Genomic DNA, 27,300 nt, shown 5'->3' with positions numbered 1-27,300 from the left:
GAGGGTAAAAATCGTAGAGGGAGACCAAGAGATGAATACACTAAGCAGATTCAGAAGGATGTAGGTTGCAGTAGGTACTGGGAGATGAAAAAGCTTGCAGAGGATAGAGTAGCATGGAGAGCTGCATCAAACCAGTCTCAGGACTGAAGACCACAACAACAACAAGCAAAATATGAGTTTAAGAAAAATATAATGGTGCTGAATAATTAAACTACAAAGCTAAAAACTGATCAGAACACAGGGTGTATACATGGACAAGGAAAAAAAAAAAATCCCAGATTTTTCTCAGATGTCCCAGTTAAAAAACACACTTTTTCCCAGGTGAAAATACACTTTTTCCGTGTTAGGGGGTGACAGAATACTTTCTCTCTGAACCATAAAATTTAGAAACCCTTCGAATGGTTCAGATTTTATACACCTGTGTAGAACTTCCCGGCACTTCAGGGAACGAACTCTGCGCATGCACGAATCTGGCAGCTTGGACTCGCCAGAAGAATTTTTCCAGCTGTGTGTGACTGCTTGTTGATACTGCCGATACAGCTAACAGCCGTACTTCAAATAGCCATAAGCAGGAGCAGGTTCTGCTCATACGCGAATCAACTGTCAACGCACACGAGCCCGCTGGCAACTGCTCAAACGAATCTAGTGCAAACCGCTGTGACCTCACAGTAAACGGAAGCAGTTTTTTGTTATTAAATATTGCATAGTCTTCGTCCTAAAGCCTTCGACACATTTTGGTGTTGGCAGGCGCTTCGTGTGCACTGTCGTTTGTTGTTGGAAACGGCGCATTTCCTTTGCAACTTAAGTTTATTTTAGTTTTCTTTCCCTTGTTCATGTTTTATTGCTGCAGTATTATTCTGCAGTAGTGGGCCAAAGTAAAATTATTTGTTAGAGCATCATTTCTTACCAGTCAGAACTACAAAATTTTTAACTGAAAACTAAAACAATGAAAACTTCCCAGAATACTAAAAAAAAACCCAAGTTCTTCCCGGTTTTCTCCCGGATGAAAAAATTCCCGGGATTTTCCCAGATCTCCTGCTTGTCCCGGGTCGTATACATCCTGGAATATGAAATTGTACGTCACAAAAGTTACAAGCCCTAACTTGTTCAGAGCAGTATTTTGGTTAAAATCTGCATTTTTCAAAAAAATGCAAGCTGCTAAATATTTGACTCAGAAAGCTGAAAATTCTTAAGAAGCACCAGTAAAAACATTAAATGTGTGACATCCACCAGGGTGAACTGTTGGAGGGTATGATTCCATGGAGCTTAACATACATCGTAATACAGATTATTTCACGAAGTCGATCTCACAGCTACGGACCTCTCCTCGTCAGTGCTGCTCAATTGTTACTTCAGGTTTTCAACATAATTTAATTTCTGCATAACATATCTAATAGTAATTCATAATCAGAGACAGACTGGCACTACTGTAACACATTCTTCACTGGAGGGAAACCACAATTTGTCATTTCCCCACAGTTTGTAAATGTCTTGGAAGGTCTAAAGCCCAAATACATAGGTGGAAGGCGAATATCATTCTTGAAACACAAAATACTACTAGGCCTCTTCCCTGAGGTGAATGTGAAACCAGAATCTGAACATAAAATTACATACTTTACTACTGTCAAAAATACTATAGTCACTAGCCTATATATCAAAATTTTGTGAGTTAACTTTAATAACAATGGTCCTAAATATTAAAATTTCATAATATAAAGTGGATACATTAGTTTTTCATAGGAAATATATAATTTTGAGACTATTTAAAACAAGTCAACCATATGATATTTGTGGTCTCCCTATAACTTCTATTTTCGCAAACATCTACTTTTCTCAGAATTTTGTGTCTGTGCTTTACGTGCTTACAGTTGTCAGTGACTTTATATTTTTCCAAGTGTTAATTACAATTTTTAATAGCACATCCTCAGTGTTATGGATGCAGCAGCATCCATAATGGTATGATGATATGCCGGAAACCAGCTAAAAACAGTAACACTTGCAAAAACATCTACGAATAACCGAGGTGGAAAAGGAAGACTACCTAAAACAATGAGCATGCCAGTCTGGCATATATATGTGCTTCTTAGAAGGAAATCTCAATATTCAGGGATGTGACAATCATTTTAAGCAAAAAAATTCATATGGCCTATGTCCTACTCCCAATCGCTTCTGAAATACAATATGCGTGCTGGTAGTAAACTACGTTGCATAATTTCCAGAATGTGTTGCTGTTCCTGCACAGGTTGTTGAACTAAAGTTTCAGAAGAAAAATGGGAACTTGGAGGAAGAACTGTCACAGAATGTGCTGAAAACTCTAGTAAATACTTTATAACCAGGATTTCGATGTGTCGGAAAGTGCAGCTGACAATTCCACAGCAGTAGGAGCACTAATGTCGCAAACTTACATGCATATTCTTTGTTAGCGTAGATGTGTGGCACTTTAGTGAACACATGTACAAATACAGTTAACTGACGCTTCTCTCTAGTACAATCCCAATCCCTAGAGCACAACGTGACTTGCAACTCACCATAGACAACTGTGTATTGAACAGGCTAGTTTAATAACAGAAAGGCAGTCCACGCAAAGAGCTTTACAGCAACTATCTAGGTTGGGCTACAATATATCATCAAAGAGGTTGGGTGGGTACGGCGCGTTATCTACACACCACTAGGCCAAAAACAAATGTAGATTACTGTCCTAGTTTTGAACACCATTTGGAATAGGGTGCAAGTCCAAAGGAAGTTTTTTCCTTCTCATGAGTGTTCTCATATCTCTGAATACTGACCATTCCTCCTGGGGCACACAGGTATAATACGAAAAGCACAACTGAGAGGAAACAACTTGAGAACCGGCTCATAATAAACGAACAGTCTCGTCTGCTTCTAGTGACAGAGCCCACACCCCCGCACTACTCACGACTTGAGTTCCTCCTCGAGCCAGACGCAGGCGTCCAAGTCAAGGTGGTTGGTCGGCTCGTCCAGCAGTAGCAGGTGCGGCGTCACGTACAGAGCGCGGGCCAGTGCGATGCGCATGCGCCAGCCTCCACTGAAGTCGCGCGTGCGCTTCCGCTGCATGTCGGGCGAGAAGCCGAGACCGTGCAGGATCCAGGCAGCACGCGCCTCCGCCGTGTCAGCCGACAGGTCGTCCAGCCGCTCGTACACGTCCAGCAGCTGTTCCTGCGACTCGTCGTCCTCGCACGACACCAGTGACTCTGCCAGCTTCTCCAGGCGGATGCGCTCCTCGTCCACCTGCCGGCGGCAGACAGTTTGATGCCTGTGCTTGCTGGCAGTGTCAGACAGTGAGGTGCAATACTTACACTTGCTACAGTCAAACTCCTACCATAAATACTTTCTTTTTCTTTTCTCTGTTCCTTATGTAATACATACATTGTGTATATGGGATGTTAAAAATGTGTTCCACATTTTGAGAGGTGGTAGTCTGGACCAAAACAAGATGAAAATGTCTGGAAACATGGGCCGTGAAATGGGTACCTTAGAAGTACAAGCACATTTTCATCTTTGCTACTGTGAAACTCATCTTTTTTCTATTAGGTTGTTGCACAAGTTCATAGCATCTTTGTTTTGCACATTGGTATTCGAGTTGCTTTGAGTTTGTTTACTGAAAGACATAATTTTCATTTGTAGTTCACTGTTGCTATTTGATTTTACATACTGCCACCTGGAAAAAAAAGCAAGTGGCATTATGGACACCAGAAAGTGGAGTGCCAAGCGGAGGAATCAAAATAATTCTGACTTATTTTTCTGAACGAGTTCAACAAATGGGTGACAGAGGCAGCCTGGAACATTTGGACCACGTATGGAGTCAAACATTTTTTGTGTCTGCGAGAAGAACGAAGGATGTTAGACAGAACATCTACCCCAGAATGCCCACTTAATTACAAACCCCATGAAGAGAGTCACAATGTTCAAATTTACGCAGTTAAACGAGTCGCGACTTGACCCTGTCTGAATTGGATGACACAGAAGCAGTAATGCCCAGGAGAAATGGGGCTATTGAAATGCTGTCCAATGCAATGAGTGAAGTCGCCAGCAGTCAGTCTCCTCCTCATCACATCCAGTAAGTCTCCACTGAGCCAATGTTCTGGGCTACTTTTCTGTCTCTCTCCCCATTTTCTAAGCCATGCCTAACAAAATATTATATCAATATCTCTAACAAAATGTCATTTTTTGTAATGCTAGTGCCCAAACAGTGTAAAGGAAATTCTCTCTCTCTCTCTCTCTCTCTCTCTCTCTCTCTCTCTCTCTCTCTCTCTCCCCCCCCCCCCACCCCCACCCCCCCCCCCCAAAAAAAAAAAAAAAAAAAAAAAAAAAAAAAAAAATCAAAATTTTCACTACAGCACTGAGTAACACAGCCAATGTCTCAAATAATCTGTATATTGGGAACCTAAATTTGGACTGATCTTCACCAAAAATCTCAGAAATTACTCTCCTTCCTGGCTTAAAAGACAGTTAATGGTCCCTTTACCACCATAGTTCTCTCTTCTTTGACATGCATATCTTCCGCAGTTCACTTTAGTCACAACCCCCCTGCACCAGCGCCTTCCTCCCCCCACACCTTCCCCATCTACAAAGACCACCTCTCCTCCACACCTCCCCCACCTACACATACCTCTAAACCATCTGATCTTTCTGAACCAATGAAACTATTTGGTTCCAGATGGCTTTTCAAGTCTCAAACGCGATGATGCATGCAGGCAAACTGCAGCTACAAATGAAAATGTATTCAAATCCCAGCCTTTTACAAATTTTAATTCATTGCTTCAGTTTGCATATATACGTAACAGATGTCCGAGATTTGAGAACGTCTCTGGAACCAAATAGCTTCATTTGGTCAAAGCACCTACGCCTGCATTTCAGGCAGGATTATCCATTTCATATGATGCCAAGATGCTATTCCAACATAGTTGGAGAGCCTCTACAAAGCTGTTCGAGTTTAAGGGGAAAACCAAGTGCACTGAGGAGTGAAAGGGAATTTGGCTTGAAGATGGAGGTGTGCTAGGGTAGTCTGTGCAGTTGTGCAAAGCTACTGTGCCAGGGTGGTGTACTGGTTAGCACATCTGAAAATTGGAAATTTGTGGTAAGGTCTTATGGGACCAAACTGCTCAGTCACTAAGCCTACACACTACTTAATCTACCTTTAACTAACTTACACTATGGACAACACACACACAACCCGTGTCCAAGGGAGGACTCGAACCTCTGACAGAGGGGAGCCACACAGACTGTGACAAGGCACCTCAGACCGTGTGGCTACCCCGCCCGGCAGCACATCTGCCAACTGTACAGGACACCCAGGTTCGAATCTTGGCTTTGGTACAAATTTTCATTCTTCACTTGAGTCTTCATATAAACTTATTTCTGAACAGTTACTCTGTCACTCCCATCTTCTGTCATTATCCATTCTGTTTCTAATGGCATTAAACACAGCTTCAAAAGTGCTAAACCAATTTAATTTCACTATTATTACCAATGTTTGTTTTTAAACAATGGAGACTCATGGAGGTAATATCAACAATGTAGGAAAAGACAGATTGCTACTTACTGTAAAGACACATCAAGTTGCAGACAGGAACAATTAAAAGACACTTACATAAAACTTTCAGCCACAACCTTCATCAGTAAACACACACACACACACACACACACACACACACACACACACACACACACACACACAGCAGCATCTTTGGCCGGAAATGCTGGAGGTGTGTGTGTGTGTGTGTGTGTGTGTGTGTGTGTGTGTGTGTGTGTGTGTCAGTCTGACAATACCCAAGCATTTATGACTGCATGCTGTAGCTGCAGGTATTTCTGCAGATCTCAGTAAATTTCCTTTTTTGTAGTTGTCAGATGTATATTTTATTAATATCATTGATCTTCAAAAGCCCACCAAGATCTCCTGAACTACTGCATATGCTACAAACCACTGGGACTTCTTTCTCTGGTTTACACCACAGTTGCTGTAGTTGTATTTTCATAAAGTACAAATACCTGCCAAGTTGTACTAGCTATTTCTCACCAATTCTGCAATCAGCTGGAACAGCAATGTCAATCATTTACTGTTCACCCTTCTCCACAGCTGTGATGCCTGGTGTAATGTGTTCCAGCATTCAATCTGTCCAAAGTTTTGATTATCACAATAATTTGGAAAATTCATTTTCTAAAACTTTCCCTGGCTCTTTGTACCACTAATTTCTTGCCAGCAGCAGATGGTAATTGTGGCCTAGTTCCACTGTATCATTTGTGGCACATCAGTGTGCTGTACTTCTAAATTGGTCTGAGGAATCCTTTTGGAACAGCAGAAGACATGATAAATTATTTCATCAGCTTCTTCACACTTCGGATCTTTTGCCAATTTTTTGATTATTCTGGATTTGATGGCATTCATTCCGATAGCTTGGTCTTCTGCACAGAAAGAATCATTCCAGTTTTCTTCTTCAGTGTTCCACTGGTCAGCCAAGATTGGGTCTTTTCCTTACTATTTTTTGCCTCCGATCTTCTCCTGCAACGCTTTATTGCACAAGCTGACAGTCCAGCACTGAACTACAGCTTTCTGGCATTGATTCATAATTTGCTGTACCTTCAGAAGCTTTCTGTTGTTGGCTTCAATCAGGGCTAATTCTTTGCCATTATTATTATTATTATTATTATTATTTCTTTACTTTCTCAGACGTTAAGTCAGGTTAAAAATGGAAAGTGACGCAGACCTTGATCAAGCGTCACTTCCTTTTAACTGTACGGTATGTGTTATATTGCATTTAGGAACTTTCAGGTAATTGAACATGTATCAATAATTACAGATTTCTGTAGTTTTATATATAAGTTTGGATGTAGCTGTATTGCATTGATGTACTGGTGGATATTGTGTGGTATGACTCCTGTATTTGATAGTATAATTGGTATAATGTCAACTTTATCCTGATGCCACATGTCCTTGACTTCCTCAGCCAGTTTGATGTATTTTTCAATTTTTTCTCCTGTTTTCTTTTGTATATTTGTTGTATTGGGCATGGATATTTAGATTAGTTGTGTTAATTTCTTCTTTTTATTGGTGAGTATGATGTCAGGTTTGTTATGTGGTGTTGTTTTATCTGTTATAATGGTTCTGTTCCAGTATAATTTCTATTCATCATTCTCCAGTACATTTTGTGGTGCATACTTGTATGTGAGAACGTGCTGTTTTATAAGTTTATGTTGTACGGCAAGCTGTTGACATATTATTTTTGCTACAATGTCATGTCTTCTGGGGTATTCTGTATTTGCTAGTATGTACATCCGCTTGTGATGTGCTCTACTGTTTCTATTTGTTGTTTGCAAAGTCTGCATTTATCTGTTGTGGTATTGTAATATCTGGTGTTTATTGTTTGACCCTGTATTGCAATCATGAATCTTTCCGTCTCACTGTATATATTACCTTTTCTTAGCCATGTGTTGGATGCGTCTTGATCGATGTGTGGCTGTGTTAGATGATACGGGTGCTTGCCATGTTTAGGAACTGTATCAATTTAGGATCTACTTTGTATATTTCCAATATTTGTAGTAACCATGAGTGGGGTACACTATCAAAAGCTTTTTGGTAATCAATGTATGCGTAGTGTAGCGACCTTTGTTTAGTTTTAGCTTGGCATGTCACCTCTGCATCTATTATCAGTTGCTCTTTACATCCTCGTGCTCCTTTGCAACAGCCTTTTTGTTCTTCATTTATAATTTTGTTCTATGTTGTATGTGTCACTAATTTCTGTGTAATAGTAAAGTCAATATTTTGTATATTATTATTATTATTATTTCCTTCACTTTCTCAGGCGTTAAGTCCGGTTAAAAATGGAGTGACACGGACCTTGATCAAGCGTCACTTCCTTTTAACTGTACGGTATGTGTTATATTGCATTTAGGAACTTTCGGGTAATTGAACATGTATCAATAATTACGGATTTCTGTAGCTGTATATATATGTTTGGATGTAGCTGTATTGCATTGATGTACTGGTGGATATTGTGTGGTATGACTCCTGTAGTTGAAAGTATAATTGGTATAATGTCAACTTTATCCTGATGCCACATGTCCTTGACTTCCTCAGCCAGTTGGATGTATTTTTCAATTTTTTCTCCTGTTTTCTTCTGTATATTTGCTGTATTGGGTATGGATATTTCAATTAGTTGTGTTAATTTCTTCTTTTTATTGGTGAGTATGATGTCAGGTTTGTTATGTGGCGTTGTTTTATCTGTTATAATGGTTCTGTTCCAGTATAATTTGTATTCATCATTCTCCAGTACATTTTGTGGTGTATACTTGTATGTAGGAACGTGTTGTTTTAAAAGTTTATGTTGTAAGGCAAGCTGTTGATGTATTATTTTTGCGACTTTGTCATGTCTTCTGGGGTATTCTGTATTTGCTAGTATTGTACATCCGCTTGTGATGTGATCTACTGTTTCTATTTGTTGTTTGCAAAGTCTGCATTTATCTGTTGTGGTATTGGTATCTTTAATAATATGCTTGCTGTAATATCTGGTGTTTATTGTTTGATCCTGTATTGCAATCATGAATCCTTCTGTCTCACTGTATATATTGCCTCTTCTTAGCCATGTGTTGGATGCGTCTTGATCGATGTGTGGCTGTGTTAGATGATACGGGGTGCTTGCCATGTAGTGTTTTCTTTTTCCAATTTACTTTCTTTGTATCTGTTGATGTTATGTGATCTAAAGGGTTGTAGAGGTGGTTATGAAATTGTAGTGGTGTAGCCGATGTATTTATGTGGGTGATTGCTTTGTGTATTTTGCTAGTTTCTGCTCGTTCTAGAAAGAATTTTCTTAAATTGTCTACCTGTCCATAATGTAGGTTTTTTATGTCGATAAATCCCCTTCCTCCCTCCTTTCTGCTTAATGTGAATCTTTCTGTTGCTGAATGTATGTGATGTATTCTATATTTGTGGCATTGTGATCGTGTAAGTGTATTGAGTGCTTCTAGGTCTGTGTTACTCCATTTCACTGCTCCAAATGAGTAGGTCAATATTGGTATAGCATAGGTATTTATAGCTTTTGTCTTGTTTCTTGCTGTCAATTCTGTTTTCAGTATTTTTGTTAGTCTTTGTCTATATTTTTCTTTTAGCTCTTCCTTAATATTTCTATCATCTATTCCTATTTTTTGTCTGTATCCTAGATATTTATAGGCATCTGTTTTTTCCATAGCTTCTATGCAGTCGCTGTGGTTATCCAATATGTAATCTTCTTGTTTAGTGTGTTTTCTCTTGACTATGCTATTTTTCTTACATTTGTCTGTTCCAGAAGCCATATTTATATCATTGCTAAATACTTCTGTTATCTTTAGTAATTGGTTGAGTTGTTGATTTGTTGCTGCCAGTAGTTTTAGATCATCCATGTATAGCAAATGTGTGATTTTGTGTGGGTATGTTCCAGTAATATTGTAACCATAATTTGTATTATTTAGCATGTTGGATAGTGGGTTCAGAGCAAGGCAGAACCAGAAAGGACTTAATGAATCTCCTTGGTATATTCCACGCTTAATCTGTATTGGCTGTGATGTGATATTATTTGAATTTGTTTGGATATTAAGTGTAGTTTTCCAGTTTTTCATTACTATGTTTAGGAACTGTATCAATTTAGGATCTACTTTATATATTTCCAATATTTGTAGTAACCATGAGTGGGGTACACTATCAAAAGCTTTTTGGTAATCAATGTATGCGTAGTGTAGCGACCTTTGTTTAGTTTTAGCTTGATATGTCACCTCTGCATCTATTATCAGTTGCTCTTTACATCCTCGTGCTCCTTTGCAACAGCCTTTTTGTTCTTCATTTATAATTTTGTTCTGTGTTGTATGTGTCACTAGTTTCTGTTTAATGACTGAAGTTAATATTTTGTATATTGTTGGTAGGCATGTTATGGGGCGATATTTAGCTGGGTTCGCTGTGTCTGCTTGATCTTTAGGTTTCAGATAAGTTATTCCATGTGTAAGTGTATCAGGGAATGTGTATGGGTCTGCAATGTAACTGTTAAATAATTTAGTTAGATGTGAATGTGTTGAGGTGAACTTCTTTAACCAGAAATTTGCTATTTTATCATTTCCAGGGGCTTTCCAATTGTGAGTAGAATTAATTGCTTGGGTGACTTCATGTTGCAAAATTGTCACTTCAGGCATTTGTGGTATCATCTTTTATGTGTCTGTTTCCGCTTGTATCCACCGTGCATGCCTGTTATGTTGTACCGGGTTTGACCATATGTTGCTCCAGAAGTGTTCCATGTCTGTTATGTTTGGTGGATTGTTTATTTCAATGTGTGTGTTATCTATTGTCTGGTAAAATTTCTTTTGGTTTGTGTTGAATGTTTGGTTTTGTTTCCTTCTATTTTCACTTTTTTTGTATCTTCTGAGTCGTTTGGCGAATGCTTGTAATTTCTGCTTCTTTTCGTCTAATTGCTCTGTCGCTTCTTGTTGTGAGATTTTACCTAACCTTTTTCGTTTTTTTCCCGAGATTTCATTTCTTATAAATTGTGTTAGCTGTCCGATGTCTTTCTCAGTTTTTCTATTTTGATCTGTAGCCTGTGTTGCCATGTTGGTTTTGTGGGTTTCTTCTGTGTGTTGGTTTGTTCTGATCTCTGCCTAGTGTGTATATTTAGTGTAGTGAGTGCTCCTATATATACCAGTAGTTTTAACTCTTCCATAGTTGTGTTTTCATTTATTTTGTTGTGTATGATTGTGTTGATAGTTTTTATTGTTGTTTCGACTTGTGGGTTATTTGGTGGTCTATGCAAGAATGGTCTAATGTCTGTATTTGTGTCTTTGTATTCTATATATGTTAGCTGAAATTTTTCTTCTATATCTAATATCTGTGTCACTTTGAGTTCTATTTGTGCTTGTTCTGGTGGCTGCCTTAAGATTTCGTTTTCCTCTGATTGTTTAATTGGTGCGTGTTGTTCTTTGTTTGTTTGCTCTGGGATGTTTGAGTCCATTACTGTATTTTCTTCTACTTCTGATTGCACATTATTTTGTTCCAGTATTTGTTGTACTTGTTGTTTGATGTTATCTAATTCTGACTGGGGTATCCTGTTATTTTTTATTATTACACGGATCTGATCAGCTAGTCGTTGTTCTGTTAAAAATTTTAATTCTGGGTATCTGGTAATAAATGTTGTGTATACTTGTGATCTGTATCCAGTTGTGTTGGTTCCTAGGTTTGTTGCTTGGTAATAACAGAACATGAGGTGTCGATTAACTTCATCTGACCATCTCATCCTCTGTCTTTGTTTCCTTCTAGGGTGGTTGCAGGAAGCATATCCTGCAAAACACCTCTATTCAGATTTAAATCATTTTCCAGTTGGCTAGCAGTGTCGTTACCATTGTGGGCGGGCATAGGGTTCAAGCGTCGTCCCCGACCATGACGGCGCTTGTCCGAGGCTTCTTTAGTTCTGTCCTGAACCAAGTAATCACACTAAAAGGGGGGTTAGCCCTATTAGTGGTTTGTTCTTTTCGTCGCCTTTTACGACTGGCAGAACATACCGGAGGCCTATTCTTTTCCCGGGCCTCCACGGGGTTTATTATTATTATTATTATTAGCATTAGTGAATTTTTATCACCACCACAATATCTCAGATCTACATAACTGAACCACAAGTACATGTAGAAACTGAGAACTTTTTAAAATCCCAATTTTTTAAAGAACTGAACTTCCATGTACAAAACAGCTTCAAATATCTGATTACTTTACAAATGATTTAACGTGTTTAATACTTGACATTAAGCATGAAAGCGAGAAACAGCTTAGTAAATGTTTTGAATTGAGATGCTGAAAAAGTGTTATCATTATGTAACACTGGATGAATATGAACTGGTTAATTTGTGCTATATTTTACGCCTAGCTAGTTTTTCATGCATCTTAATGTTTATCATGTCCCATCTCCTGAACTGTGTCTTACAATGGCACATTCAGTGATATATGAAGATACTGTCTGGAAAGTGTGGTGCCAATGAAGTTACTAGTAAGGGAGGAATAAATTAAAATATTATGCCTGATGCTCAAGTTTTATTGCACTAACAGTTAAAATGTACTGAACAATAAACTTTTTTCCTTCCAACATTTTGTAGGGTGTGTCAGACAAAGATTTGCGAAGGTTTGAAAATACAAATAAAGTTTGTCAGAAGTTGCTAAGTGCTCTCATTCTAAAATATTGGATGAATACTGTTCAAGTTATTCGCATACCACGAGTTACACTGCCACAAGACAATTACACCATTTCTAACAGTAATACTTGTCTTATTGTGTTAAACTTTTAACATAAATCATCTCCTCTCTTCACAATTAGATTACAACTGAATATTTAATTTTTAAATTAGATCAACAATTACACAAAATATCAAAATTCGAAACTGTTGTTTCGCATAGCCCCAGGACCAACCTGAATAAGGTCTGAAGGCCCTAATCTGATCGGGCTGAATAAAACAGTTAATTAAAACTGTGAAATGAATTGACTATACCTGTACTTTCTTGCAGCCTCAGATTGTCCGTGTACCTACAGACACTACTGGAATACTTACAAGAAAAAAGAAGAACTTCAATTTACAATCTATTACAATGTGGATCGTTACGTCATTTGTCAGAACCAAAAAATGCCAACAGAGCTGTAAATTTCCAAATATATTGCACGAGTGTCCAAAATCAAATGCACACCAAACAAACACAAGGCTACTGACAAAGGAGCTACACCAACTAGGAAACACACCACTAACGTCAGTCATCATGCCCCACTTTGCAGAAACCGTCCAAGTCCTCTGGCTGGGCACCATAACAGCTTGTCATTCACTTCCACAAAAGTATGCAGGACCGGGAATCTGTCCGCACTCTCCTTCCTCCACCCCTCTGCCACATTCTCGAGACACTGACCGGTAAAAACAGCTGCTGACCCATCTGCCTAAGGTATCTGGGCCCTCTGACACTGCACAGTGTCCTCTCGTCGTATACACAACTCGATAAACAGATCGGAGTGGTCCTGGTCCATCATTCGACTGACTGCCTGTCAGGCCTCCGACTCCATCTAGCTGACTGTGAATACCAACAAACAGCTGCTGGTGCACGTAATAGCACGTGCACAACCGTTGTCCGAGATCTGCCGACATGCGAACTCCGTACAGTTTACAGTTTCTGGGTCGGGCCAGCTGTCCCAACAAATCTCAGCACGTATGATCTGAACTGAATTTAGCTTAAAACAAGTTCAAATTCTTTTGGTGGGACACGTGTACTGTACAAACCTCAGCAAGTAACACAATTTAGTTCCAGTTCCTCTACAACAATTTCTTAAATAGAACACTACAATGGTCAGTGTAAAAAAAGTGAGCAGACAGCAGAATTATTTTGTGTAACTCTCTCTTCTTCTGTATTATTTAGTATGCAAATTTCAGTGTGACGTTGCCTTGGCACAATATCTGCTGTTTCACACGAGAAAGGGGTGCCGGGGAGAGAGAACGAACTCCGTGCTCTGTACTCAGCCTGTCCTTCCTCTCCCACTTCTTATGAGTCACCAGAGAAGAAAGCTGCACTCCATGATAACATTGACAGGATGTGGAAATGCTTGCAGAGCCAAGTGAGGAAAAGGGTAATAGAATAGATTGCTACCATTTAGTGGGGATTTTGAATCATAGACAGGCAACAAAAAAAGACTGCTAACCAAGTACACTTTTGGCCACAAAGGCCAGACTGCAAGCAATAGCAAATGATGTGACAAGCAATCTGGGTGGTGGTAGGTGAGGAGGAGGCTGAGGTGGTGAGGGTGAAGGGATAGCAGGTTAGGTGTGGAGGATGGTATTGGACAGATAGTAAGACAGCTAGATGCAGTCAGGAAAATGGGGGGGGGGGGGTAAAAAGGCTGTGGGTGCACTGGTGGAATATATGGCTGTGTAGTACTGGAGTGGGAGTACGGAAGAGGATATGTGAGTGAAGGACAGGGAGAGCCCAAGGTTGAGGCAAGGAGGGCAACGGGAAAAAAAAGATATACTGCAGAGAGAGTACCTACCTGCACAAGTCAAAAAAGCTGGTATCTGTAGGAGGGATCCAGGTGGCACTAGGCTGTGAAGTACTCAGTAAAACGAAGGTTCTATTGGGCAGCGTGCTCGGCAACTGAGTGGTCCCGCTGTTTCTCAGCCACAGTTTGTCAGTAATTGTGCACACAAAGAATGCAACACAGTGGTTGCAGCTTAGGTTGTAGATAACTCTACTGCTTTCACAGGTAACCCTGCCTTGATGGGAATGCAATGTTTGTGGTAAGATGTACGGGACAGGTCATGCATCTCGGTTCACTACAGGGATATGAGCCATGAGGCAAGGGGATGGGAACACGTGTCGAGTAGAGATGGAGTAGGGATGGAAGAGGGTACTGTGTAGGTTTGGCGGGCAGCAGAATACCGCAGTGGGAGGCCCGGAAAGGATAGTGGGTAGGTCATTCTTCATTTCACAGCACAATGAGGTGTAGTCAACACCCTGTCATAGAATGTGATTCAGTTGCTCCAGTCCAGGATAGTATCGAGTCATGGGGGGAATGTTCCTCTGTAGTCGGACGGCGAGGCTTTGGGAGGCGGTGGGTGACTGGAGAAAGAAAACACAAGAGATCTGTTTGCATATAAGGTTGGGAGGATAATTTCCGACTGTGAAAGCCTCAGTGAGATTTTCGGTATATTTTGAGTGGAACTGCTCAACACCACAGATGCGACAGCCACAGGTGGCTATGTTGTACAGGAGAGCTTCTCGGTACGGAATAGGTGGCAGCTGTCGAAGTGGAGGTATTGCTGGTGGTTGGTAGGTTTGATTCGGACAGAGATACTGATGTAGCCTTCTTTGAGGTGTAGGTAAACATTGAGGAAGGTGGATTGTTGGGGTAAAGATAACCAGGTCATGTGAACGGGCGATCAGGTGCGGATGTTCTAGAGGAATGTGGATAGGGTGTCCTCACCCTCAATCCAGATCACGAACATGCTATCAATGAATCTGAACCAGATGGGGGGTTTGGGATTCTGGGTGGTTATGAAGAATTCCTCTAGATTGCCACAAATATGTTGGCACAGGATGGTGACATGCGGGTGCCCACTGCTGCACCACAGATTTGTTTGTAGGCGATGCCTTCAAATATGAAGTAGCTGTGGGTGAAGATATAGCTGATCACCATGAACAGGAAGGAGGCTGTGGGTTTGGAATTCATTGGGCACCGGAAAACTTAGTGTTACATAGCAGCAAGGCTATGGGCATTGGGGTGTCAGTGTAAAGGGAGGTGGCATCAATAGTGGCAAGCAGGCATTGTGTGGTAAAGGAACCAATCCTGGATTTTCTGTCGTCTGAAAAAGGGCTATAGTGCAGACACCAAAAGGAATAACTACTGTTGTTGACAGGTACAGACATAGGGACCTCAAAATATTTTCATGAATAACAAATTTGTCAGTCACTTACCTTCTACCCCTGGGAAGAATGTTAGTGCTTTAATTTAAACAATTTAGCTGTCAATGAATACTTTCAAAATGTAACACCACTCTGGTAACTGAGGGCGTCTGACTGAAATTGTGGTTTGTGGATACTGTACTCTACAGATATTACTTTTTAGTTTTGCGAAATGAACAATTTTACATTTCTGAACATTTAAAGCAAGATGCCAATCATTGTACTACTTTGAAATGTCATTAGATCCAACATACTGGTGCATCTTTTTTCAGATAGAACTTTGTTATATACAACCACATTAGCTGCAGAAAGTGTGATATCAATATTAATATTATCTGAGAGGGCACTAAGGAACGCTGTAAACAAACAAACAAACAAACAAACAAACTTTTTATGGAATTTGCTATTTGCTTTCCACTGGTTTGTCAAACAAGCGTGCAGATATTCAACCCAAGTCTGGCAAGTTTAACCTGACTTTTGAAACAGCTCTCACGCTGTGCATATCATGAGGGTAAAATTTTGAGACTAGTCAGAATGGCTATCAATGTAGGCTTCTTGCACTAACTTTAGCACTGTATATAGAGAAGAAAAGGTAAACAACAGGTTGGTGCAGGGAATAAATGACATTGAGATATAAATATATCCACCAAATTCTGTCAACAGAATGTTACATTCAGAACCAGGTGATTAGACTAACTGGCACCAAATTATGTTCCTAGAATGAAATTTTCACTCTACAGCGGAGTATGCACTGATATGAAACCTCCTGCAGATTAAAACTGTGTGCCGGACCGAGACTCGAACTCGGGACCTTTGCCTTTCGCGCGCAAGTGCTCTACCAACTAAGCTACCCAAGCACGACTCACGCCCCGTCCTCACAGCTTTACTTCTGCCAGCACCTCGTCTCCTACCTTCCAAACTTTACAGAAGCTCTCCTGCGAACCTTGCACAACTAGCACTCCTGAAAGAGGAGAGCTTCTGTAAAGTTTGGAAGGTAGGAGACGAGGTGCTGGCAGAAGTAAAGCTGTGAGGACAGGGCGCGAGTCGTGCTTGGGTAGCTCAGTCGGTAGAGCACTTGCCCGCGAAAGGCAAAGGCCCCGAGTTCGAGTCTCGATCCGGCACACAGTTTTAATCTGCCAGGAAGTTTCACCAAATTATGTTGATCAGAACTTGTTTGCAAAATATTTTACCACTCAGATTTGCACAACTATTTTTTGACGTTAATGTACCATTTCATTCTGTCACCTATGACATCAGTGATCAAAGAGTTTCCATTTGAAGGCCATACAGTCCAGAATCAGTATGCCAATTGGGCAAAATCGCCGTGAGCATTGAAGTAATCATCCCACTGACACCAGGTTGAAGATACTCTTAGCAAAACACCATGTCCTACTCCATGAAGAAGTCAACTGCCTGATGCACATTCTCGTTTGACAACATCACCGACCCTTCAATGCCTTTTTTTAAGGGACCAAATGTGTGATAATCACAAAGGGATACAGGACTGTAGGGTCAGTGCTTGAATGTCCTCTACTCAACATTTTTTTTGGATATTTGTTGTAAGTTCCTATAGGACCAAACTGCTGAGGTCACTGGCCCCTAGGCTTCACACTACTTAATCTAACGTAAACTAACTTACGCTAAGGACAACATACACAGCCATGCCCAAAGGATGACGTGACCCTCCGACGGGAGCAGCTGCGTGAACTGTGGCAAGGGGCCTCAGACCGGGGAGCGTAGCCATGCGGCCCCCTACTCGAGTTGGTGTAACTCATGCATTTCAAAATTTGCAATATGGGATTGTGAGTTATCAGGAAGCAGCAGCAAGCAAGCTGCCCTATACACATTCTTCATACTTCAACAAATGCCTATCAGTGTTTCTCCTTTGGCAGCCACGGATAGGACAACAGCGCAGAGGTCCTGTTTGAATGCATTTGGTAGTAAACGTCTTTGCATTTACCGCACCCACGTAAGAGACACTATTGTCTCACTAATCCCTTACCTACGTGTCAGTGCTTCTGAGTGACACTACTTTGCATACATGCTGTAGCATCGTCAAACAGAAAATTTTTGATTGTTCATTACATTGTATGCTTTAATACATATTTCAATGCAATGTTCCAATTAATTTAACAAATGAAGAAATCAATGATACTGTCATGCAAAGAATATTCATTTTCTTCTCAATATCTTCCCGTATAATACATGGCTGCGAAAGATGCAACCCACTACCACTGCGGAAATTGCCAGTAATCTTGGTTTTATCCACGTAATCTTTTGATTGTACTTTCCACAATTGCAGAAACTGTTGATCAGTGAGACACAGTGTAATGAAAACTCACTTTATGTGCAGCGAGATTTAACAGAATTTCTGAGAAAGTCTTATCCCCCACACCTCTGTCCCAACTGACAAAGAAGAGTCAGGACTTCTAAGTGATATTATTAATAGTCGAGAGGTCACTATCAAGCTGAATGTCGTGTGGGAAGTTTCTGTACTCTTGTGACTGACATGAGCAGGGCTGGACACACTGCGCTCGCAACATGGGACAATGGACGGACGGTCAACTTCCCGTTGCGACACTTGCCATTTAGACAATTGTTCCGTTCCGTTAAGGAGATACATTGTGGACCCTAGATCCTTGCAGCTCATGACAATCCCACTGTCACAACAGAAAATGCAGTTCTGTTTGGCTAACAGACAGCTACCAGATGAGATAGACAAAACTATTGAGAACAATGGTAATATCTGATTCTAAGTTGGATGTAACAAGCAATGAACAGTAATAATGGAAGTACTATACATGTGTGTTGTAGGAGGAGATGCACTGAGTTCACTGAACAGTAGTTGGCATTCATACCTGGTACAACCAACTTCAAGGATAGAGTCAGACCGAATATCCCATTTAAGGTCCTCCGAGCTGTGGTTGCAAACCAAGCAGTCTCCATGTACTGACAATGGCAACTGCAAGACATTTCTTCCTAACATACCCGTTTACAACATAGTAATGTAATACTGCCTATGAAACACTGCATTCCGACATCGACACAAACCATTTCGCACATTGTGTCAATCTGGACGTCAATCGAAATTTCTCTCAATCAGATTAGTGTTCCACAAATACAATTATTCCCACAAATACAATTACATACTGCAGAGCTGGAGAAGTTTGGCAAGCTGTATGATCCTTTACAGCACCTTAATGGGCAACAACTGCAAGGGCCCTGACATACCTAAAGCTAAAGCCCTACAGCAAGTGCAGCCAATGTAGGCCATACATACCTCCATGACACATTGCAGAGCTGTCTTGTCCGACGCCGGCATCTCACGTGTTAGGTGGAAGATGTCTATGTGTTCTGGAATGGGCACCTCCCGATTCCCCAGCACGGACAATAGTGTCGACTTCCCTGAAACCCAATACCAGACATGGTCTAGCATCTACACCATACTTTTTGCCTCACATTCCCTCCATCCACTGACTCATAATCCTGTCCATGCATACAACACACAGACAGAGCCTCTAGGCACTCACCACAGCCATTAAGCCCCAGCAGACCGTAGCGGCGTCCACAGTTCAACTCCAGTACAGAGTCTTGCAGCAGCTCGTGGCCATGGAACGAGATGGACAGGTTGTCAATCTTGATGTCACGTGACCGAGGATGCACCGCCAGACTGCCCGTGCACGCCCGCGCCTCCGCATTCAGCCGCGCATCTGCCTCCAGCTTCATGCACAGTGCCTCTGCGATGAGATGTTTGTTCAGTTTGCTTTTAATATTTTTTCCATCAAACTCTGACATTTATTTACATATTTACTGTCATTTGGAAAATACTGTATGGTCAGATATTCACCCCCCCACCCCCCCCCCCCCACACACACACACAGTGTGAACCAGAAGTACATTAACATTTGAAAATTCAGTACTCGCCAAAAAGTGTAAGTAGAGAGGTAAAAATTGACACACTTGCTTGAAATGACTCGGGGATTTTATTGAAACCAAAAGAAAGTACACAAATGTCCAATGCTTCATGTAATACGAAATCAATAATTAGCACAGCAACTTATTTTTAGCAAAGATGATGATCTTTATAATACATGTTCACCGTATAGGCCATCACTCATCAACAGAACCTGTAGTTCAGGTACAGTGTTGTCAACAGCACTGTACAGCATATCTGTAGGTACGTTGAGAAATTGGCATCAGATCCCTAATGAGGTCAGACAATCACAGTTGACTTGACTTCAGGTAACACCACAACCAATAACCATAAGGACTGAGGTCTGGGGAACTGGGAGGCCAACCATGACAGAAGTTGCAGCTCAGCACACAATCCTCACCAAACCAATGTGTGCAAGAGATGTTTCACATGTGTACCAATATGGGATAGAGCATCATGCATAAAAGTCGTACCTTCCAGCAGGTTTCTATCAGCCAGGCAAAGGATATTGTAACTATTAGCAGCATACCTCACAACACTCACGCTGGCAGTTCGAAAAACAGCACCCTGCACTTCCTCTACGTAAAAGTGTCCGACCACAACTGATGTGATTAATCCACACCACAGCATGACGGTCTCTTCACGCAATGGGGTTACCATGACAGTTCTAGAATTTTTGGTAGCCCAAATTCTGCTGACACATCCTTCGAGTGTAACATGGTCTTCATCAGTCCACAAGAATTGGTCAAATGTGTGGGATCTGTATGAAATACAACTGACAGGGGATACTTAACATATACAGAGAAGCGCAGCATGAATGGTCATGGGTTTGTTTGATCTGTGGCAGAATGTCACAGAGAGAATGAAGAAATTGAACTGGTAGACTCTTTAAGATGGACATAAACTATCCTAAGAAAGTCAATTAATGAAGTTTCAAGAACCAGCTTTAAATGATTAAACTAGGAATATATTACAATCCCATACGTATCGCTCACATAGAGATCATGAGGATAAGGACAATCATTCTTCCTGCACTTCATACCTGAATGTAACAGAAAGAAAACATAATTGGTACAATGGGACAGAATTGTTGCCCTGGTGGCAACACATTAGGGGGTTAAACTCATGGCTGCATACCACAATCAAACTAACTTGGTAAATATTTAAGACATTTAACATTAAATTTAGTTCAGTAATAGACGCAGTCACTGAGAAAAACAGAAGTCATTTCTGGTGTTCTCCGAGGAAATGTTAGAGGCCTTACGCTGTTCCTTCTGTATATAAACAGATTTAGGAGGGAATCTGAGCAGCCATCCTAGGTTGTTTGCAGATGATGCTGTCTTATCTACTAAAGTCATCAAAACCATTTGAAAAACAATTTAGATATCTGTGTGGTATGGAAATTGGCAACTGTCCCTAAATAATGAAAAGTGTGAGGTCAAACACGTGGCTAAAAAATCCATTAAAACTTCAGTCACACAATAAATCAAACCTAAAGACCATAAATTCAACTAAGTAGCTAGGAATTACAATTATGAACATCTTAAATTGGAAAGAACACACACAATGTTGTGCAGGAGGCAAACCAAAGACTTGTTTTATTGGCATAACACTTAGAAGCTGCAACAGATCTACTAAACCAACTGCCTACACTACACTTACCTATCCAGTTTTGGAATACGGCTGTGTGATGTGGGACCCATACAGGTAAGATGAACACAGTAAATTGATAAGTTCAAAAAAGGGCAGTATGTTTTTGTATTATCAAGAAAGAGGGGGGGGGGATACAGACCTGATACAGGATTTGAGGTGGACATAATTGAAACAAAGGTGTATCTCAGTATCTCATTGCAGCGGGATCTTCTCATTAAATTTCAATCACCAGCTTTTTCCTCCAAATGTGAAAATATTTTGTTGATGACAACCTACGTAGGGTGGAACGACCATCATAATAAAATAATGGAAATATATACGTGTGTTTTTCCACACGTTGTTAAAGAGTGGACTAACAGAATTGTTGTGAAGGCGGTTCGACGAACACACTGCCAGGCACTTAAGTGTGATTTGCAGAATAGCCATGTAGATACAGGTGAGCCCACTCTGTGTTGACAGGAAGACTGCTGCCAATGTTAGAATGCAAGCTCCACCTTAACCAACGTCGAAATGAAAGACTTTTGTCGCCTCTCTTATGTGATGTACAAAAATAGTAGACTACACATTTCCACCCCCATATGATAAATCACATAATGGAGATTCCTTCAATCCCATTCAGAATGGGTGGGCTGGTTTGCTACAATTTTAGTGCTGGTGCCTTACAGTCATGATGAACTGCCTGTTTCAATAACAAGTATTTGAACTGTGTACATAATGTTACTTTAGTTCGCAACCGCCAGCGATGTGCCCCTTTTCAGATCTCAGCCCAGTCCAACTGTGCCTGCTAACTGTTTCTTGATTTTTCACAGATTAAGCTTACCATTTTTAGAGGACATCAGTTATTTGGGATTTCACCTATGCTAGGACGTCCATATCAATTTTATTAAAAATAAGTTTAGGAAAAATCCTGGGACAATTAAGAAAAAAATTGTATTGACAAAATTAAATTTACACTGACATTTACATTTGGGTCATGCACTCAGATGATCCCAAGTGACTTTAAAATTAGTCTGCTGCACTGTCACCATACTTTTCACAATGATGCATTTTATCAAGGAGTGTATTTTACTTCGAACTTAGTGCGATGTATTTTGTTTTAACAAAATGCATAATGTCAGACCACCAAATTGCAAGGTTTCATTACACAATGTGCACTCAACAGTTTCTCCACTGCCAGTGATAAAAGTGAACTCAGTTTTTTGTATTCCTCTCAAAATTACACTTTTGTTTTGGCATAATGAAACAATGAAAATTTGTACTACCAACCAGCAGAACATTACCAATAAATAAAGACTGTACAGTAAGTGGTTCAAATGGCATTTTCCAGCATATATATTCACGCAATTCACAGTATGTTTCACCTAAGGTGTACAAAATATTTTAGCCAAATGGAATCACAAAAATCTACGAAAATCAGAAACAGCTCCAGCCATCCACTCACCTTCTGCACTTATCTCCCGGTCACCATTCTCAGTGGCGATGCCATTGGCCTCTGCGGGCGGAGTAGTTTCCTTGTCCTTGTCGCCAGCTGCCGCACCGTTCTCCACGGCCTGCGCCTTGCTCTGCTGCGGCTTGCGGCCTGACTGCCGTGCCTTGGCCGCCTCCTTCTTTCGCTGCTGCTCTCTCTTCTTTGCGTCAGATGGCATGTTGGTGGCTGTGTTGACTGCTGGACGCTACTGTTACCTGCCAGGAGAGCAGGATGTCAGGCAGCGGTTATAGCAATGGCTGCACCCACAGCTAAAGTGCATCTCAGCTAATTCTTGTATTGTGTGCTGACACTGGATGTATCCAATTGGGTGTCAATATGGCAACTGACAAGAATTGCTGTACCTAATGTTTTATTTTGGTGGAAAATACAAATTCATTACATCCGTTATCGATACGGAGAACACCAGAATAAGTTTTGTTGATCTGATTATTGTTGTATTTATTATGTTAAGGGCTAGACGAGATGACATACCGATCTGCAGCAAAGCCAGGTCTAGGTTTGGTTAGGTGGACTGTGACACCTTGCTTTTAAGTTAGCAGAGCCAATGATCTCAACACATAAAGAGGATTGTTTTAATGGACTGCGTTTAGCATAGCCTAAAATATATGACTGTCATTGCAATAACTTATTTGTATTTTCTATTTCCCATTTTGTCAGTAATGCCGATGCATTTAAATTCTCACGTAGTAAGACAAAACACTACCTAAATTTGTTTCTAAACCCCAGAAAATTACAGAAAAGCATACTCAATGGCTACCGATTCATGATTCGTCGTATCCAGATTATATCATTCATCCACAAGTTATCAACATCAACATGCAACACAACAGCAACAGGCACCATAACTGCACTATTACCACTTGTAGTGACTGACAATAATTTAGCTGATTTCTTGTAACACTTTTTGTCGAAACACCATTTGCGTGTCTTTTAACAGCAAAAATTACTGCTATAAAAAATAAAAGCTGTGTTAGCATGTTAGGAAATACTAAATCTTCCTACATTTGTCTACTTTGAGATGTGAAGCCATCATAATGGCAAACATGAATGACTTGCTGAAAACCAATAGTCATAAAATAGGCAACATAGCAAGAATTGCAGGACCTATCATGACATCGCATTTGATGGCTTTGTTAACTTAATTGAGTTATTACCTTCCAGCCCAATTAGGCTTTGGGCTACAATACAGAACAGCTTGTCAGCACAACCTGCTTTCCAAATGTTACATGGAACAAAATTAATATTGTCATCAGATTTCTGCTTAGCTATTTGCACACAGATGATATAACATGCCCATCAACATTACATTATGGGTCAAAGTAGAAGTTAGGTGTAGGTACTGCAAATCCAATTTTGAATCAGACCATTAAGTTAACCTCTTCAGTACATAACTCTGAATGCTGATTTACAAATTAACAGTTAATGAGTCTGGTTGAAAGCAATAGTCGGCCTAATGGATGTCAGGTTGACCCCTGATGGGATATATGACAACATATGTGCATATACACAGACAGAAAAGAATACTGCACAATATTTATCTGCTTCTATTCCAATTCCCCCCCCCCCCCCCCCCCCCAACAGTTGTTGTGACAAACCAACCGCAGGGCCTGATATCTTGTTTGGGTTGGAAAGAGACTGCTCCGTTGAGAACTGGCGAATGCAAAGAATGTGATGTATTGAGAGTAAGTGTACTTCTCAATGGAGCACACTGGATGCCAAAACATTGTTTATCTCTGCTATTTTAATCATGTCATAGGTGAAACTACATCTGGTGTTGCTAGATTCAGTATTTGCCACACCACAGTTGGTGAATACGTGTAGTGTGTTTCATTGTAAGTTGTCCTCGCCCCCAAAGTCACACTAGACCTACTTCAATGTAGTATTGAGGGTAAAAATTAAGCAAATGTCTGAATACTGCAATCAAATACTCAGCACAGGGTCAGCTGTAACATTTTTAGTATTAAAACTATTTTAGCAAATCCAAACAATGGTTTTAACTTGTGTTGCTCTTAACAGGCATGATGAAAATAGATGGTGGTTGAGGAGAGAGTGCCTCTTCACAGCTCATCTGACACACCAAACCATCTGTCACTATTAGTTACAAAGTCTAATTCCTCAAAAAAGACAAAAATGTGTTTTGAAATGATAAATTAGGTTGGGTAACTAAATGAACAAGTGTGGGAAAAAAATAGCATTATTACACAATGCTCCTTGAACCTCCAAAACAAAAATACTATCAAAATACTGAGTGGAGTTTAGTATAAATACAGAAAGCTACCATAAAACAATAATAAAAATGATTATTTATAGCTAATGGAATAGTACAGTATTTGGAAATAAATACATTGGTATGTTAAAAAAATCATTATCACAAGCTTCATGCATTTTACGCAAGTAAACAAAGCATCTTTGAGTTTACTAATGTGACCAACCAATGTACGACCAAGTGGCACATAGTTAACAGGACTTGATAAGAGTCTGACTTATACAGAAATAAAGGCAACATTTAAATGAAGGCTCTGTCATGCCTTCTTTTAATTTATAGCTTACATCTAAATTACACTATCTGATCGATAAAAAGAAGTAACGAGAAGAACCATTTATAAAATTTCCGAGAACTGCAGTAAACTGAAAAACAAGACTTGACATTGTGGCTAATTAAAAAAAAAAATAATAATCTGCATCTCTCCAAAAGTAAGTTTATACTTTTCTTTATGGAGATGACATACTACTTTCTCATTCTCAGTGACGAAACGGTACCGATAAAAGCAAGCCATTCTTCAATGCCTTCAAATTCCGTGTAGTATGCATTATCTCGTCTAGCTCCGAAAAGACTGCCAACAGCGCCAAAAAAACTATCAGTTTAACGGTACTCCAACCAGCAAGTCAAGCGTATTTCAAAGCAGGAGTCGCGTTAGAGTAAAAGCAATAAGAACCATTCCTACGATTCTAGATACGTTTCTTAAAACCAAACACACGTCACGCCAAAACTTCGGAGAATTTCAACGTCAGAATACAAATTTCGTTTTCTGAGATGAAACGACAGCCACTGCGAGGCGTAAGAAAACGGTAGTATTGACGGGAAACAATGATGCACTCACAAGGTATCGCAACAAATCTTCCAGCAATACATTCAGGTCATCAACTGCTCTACTGCTTCATTTCCACAAACCTCGTTCCACGGAAATTCACGATGACAAACTCGAGCCACGACAAAAGCGTAACAAAAGCCAGCAACCCAGACGTCAAAGCTCTTTTGGATTAATTTTGCACCACACTGCACACATGCAGAATTACCTCAGTTCATCATATCCTTTCATGCATACAATATAACTGATAGCTTACTCGATAGATCTTCACTAGCAATATTCTTCACGTGCACGAAACCATAAAACAAATTTGGACAACACTTTTACCGAAAGAGGACTCTGGCAGCTTCCGTGCGCCGGCAGTGCAAATACATCTATGGAATTAATACCAACCTTAAATACTCAATACAAGTGATCTATCACGTTCTAAAAAAGAACGAGGAACATCTATTTCTACAATTTTCCTCATGCACAGCGAATGTGAGGATGGTCGCATAGCATTTGACACCTGGAAAAAAATTATTCAATTCGGGAGAGTGTCAGTTAGAGCCGACTTGAGTTGACGGCAGTGGGTGTATCGAATTCGAAACCAAACCTGATATCCAATTATCCATAGTCGAGTATGTTCGTGACTCGTGGGCCTAGAAAAGTAGGAATGTAGGAAAGAGGTGGCGTCTTTTCCAGTTTTGCGTAGTGATTGTGGTGGTTTTCTTGCTCCTTGCCACAGAAACGTGAAAAAGCTGTATCTACATTCTACAAACGTCCAAGGCGAACTAAAGAGTAGTCCATTTTCACAAACTTAAGCATTCATATAACTTGGTTATGCACGTTACTACTCATACATTTAGGACTAAGGACTCCAGTAACTTTCACTCTCTCCTCAGTCGTTTACAACACAAACAATAGTCTCATCGAATTTCCTGTTGACATCAGCTTAGGAGGAAAATTATAAATTTTAAGAACGTAAAAGTGGAAGTCGAACACCGCCCTTGAACAGATTGTAGAGTAGAACGAAATCTAAAAATATTTGTAATTTGTAAATGCTGGACCGTAATGCAAGACCTGCCTTCGGGTTCTAGTGCATAACTTTTTGTTGCAGCTGTATTAATTTGATACCGCAGCGTGTTAAATAACATTGTCGTTGGTTACTTTCACAGAGTAGATTTTCGATAATTTTGAGATTTTTGTAAATACCGAAGTTTTGTAGTACAGTTATTGCCGTTGGAGACTGACATTGCATTTGTGTGCAACACATTAAGTAGCTACACTACCATTCTTCTTCTTCTTTGTTAAAAATATTACATGAAGGAACATTTAAAAAGATCTTATGAGGAAACAATGTAGCAGTTTGTAAGTTCTTTTAGGTACGCATACTGGTGAAAACTTAAAACTGGAAAAACCATATAGTGGACCTGCGAATACATGAAGGTTCAGCTACTTTTTGCCATAAGAATAACTGCCAACTTTGAGATTATAGAAGTCAGTACATTAACATATTTTGCATATTTGCATCCACTGATACCTTATGGAATAATATTCCAGAGTAAGTCTTCACTTAGACAAAAGTATTCATTGAACAGACAACAGTAATTGGAATTATGTATGAAGTTTACTTGTGTGCATCTTACAGGTATCCTTTTAGCAGCTGGCAGTATTAACCACAGCCTCACACTACATTTATTTACAT

At 40.1% G+C, this 27,300-nt stretch overlaps 1 protein-coding gene across 2 annotated transcripts in view; it reads right to left on the bottom strand.

The window, feature by feature from the left end:
• LOC126426788 (ATP-binding cassette sub-family F member 2) overlaps positions 1–25,981 on the bottom strand; it is a 100,408-nt gene extending 74,427 nt beyond the window's left edge. The window contains exons 1-5 of one of the 2 annotated variants that reach the window (XM_050088784.1): positions 25,870–25,981; positions 22,477–22,718; positions 18,979–19,185; positions 18,729–18,853; positions 2,918–3,249 (exon numbers count right to left, since the gene is read on the bottom strand). In XM_050088784.1, coding sequence (XP_049944741.1) covers positions 2,918–3,249; positions 18,729–18,853; positions 18,979–19,185; positions 22,477–22,681 — 869 coding nt within the window. In that variant the 5' untranslated portion in view covers positions 22,682–22,718; positions 25,870–25,981. Of the gene's footprint in view, positions 1–2,917; positions 3,250–18,728; positions 18,854–18,978; positions 19,186–22,476; positions 22,719–25,625; positions 25,645–25,869 lie in introns of those variants that run through there. The other variant, XM_050088783.1, reaches the window with a different exon arrangement.
• Positions 25,982–27,300: the final 1,319 nt, after the last annotated feature.

Source organism: Schistocerca serialis, chromosome 11 (genome assembly GCF_023864345.2).
Source record: "Schistocerca serialis cubense isolate TAMUIC-IGC-003099 chromosome 11, iqSchSeri2.2, whole genome shotgun sequence".
NCBI classification, from domain to species: domain Eukaryota; kingdom Metazoa; phylum Arthropoda; class Insecta; order Orthoptera; family Acrididae; genus Schistocerca; species Schistocerca serialis.
The sequence above is the reverse complement of the archived record's forward strand: the minus strand, read 5'-3'. Positions and strand labels throughout refer to the sequence as shown.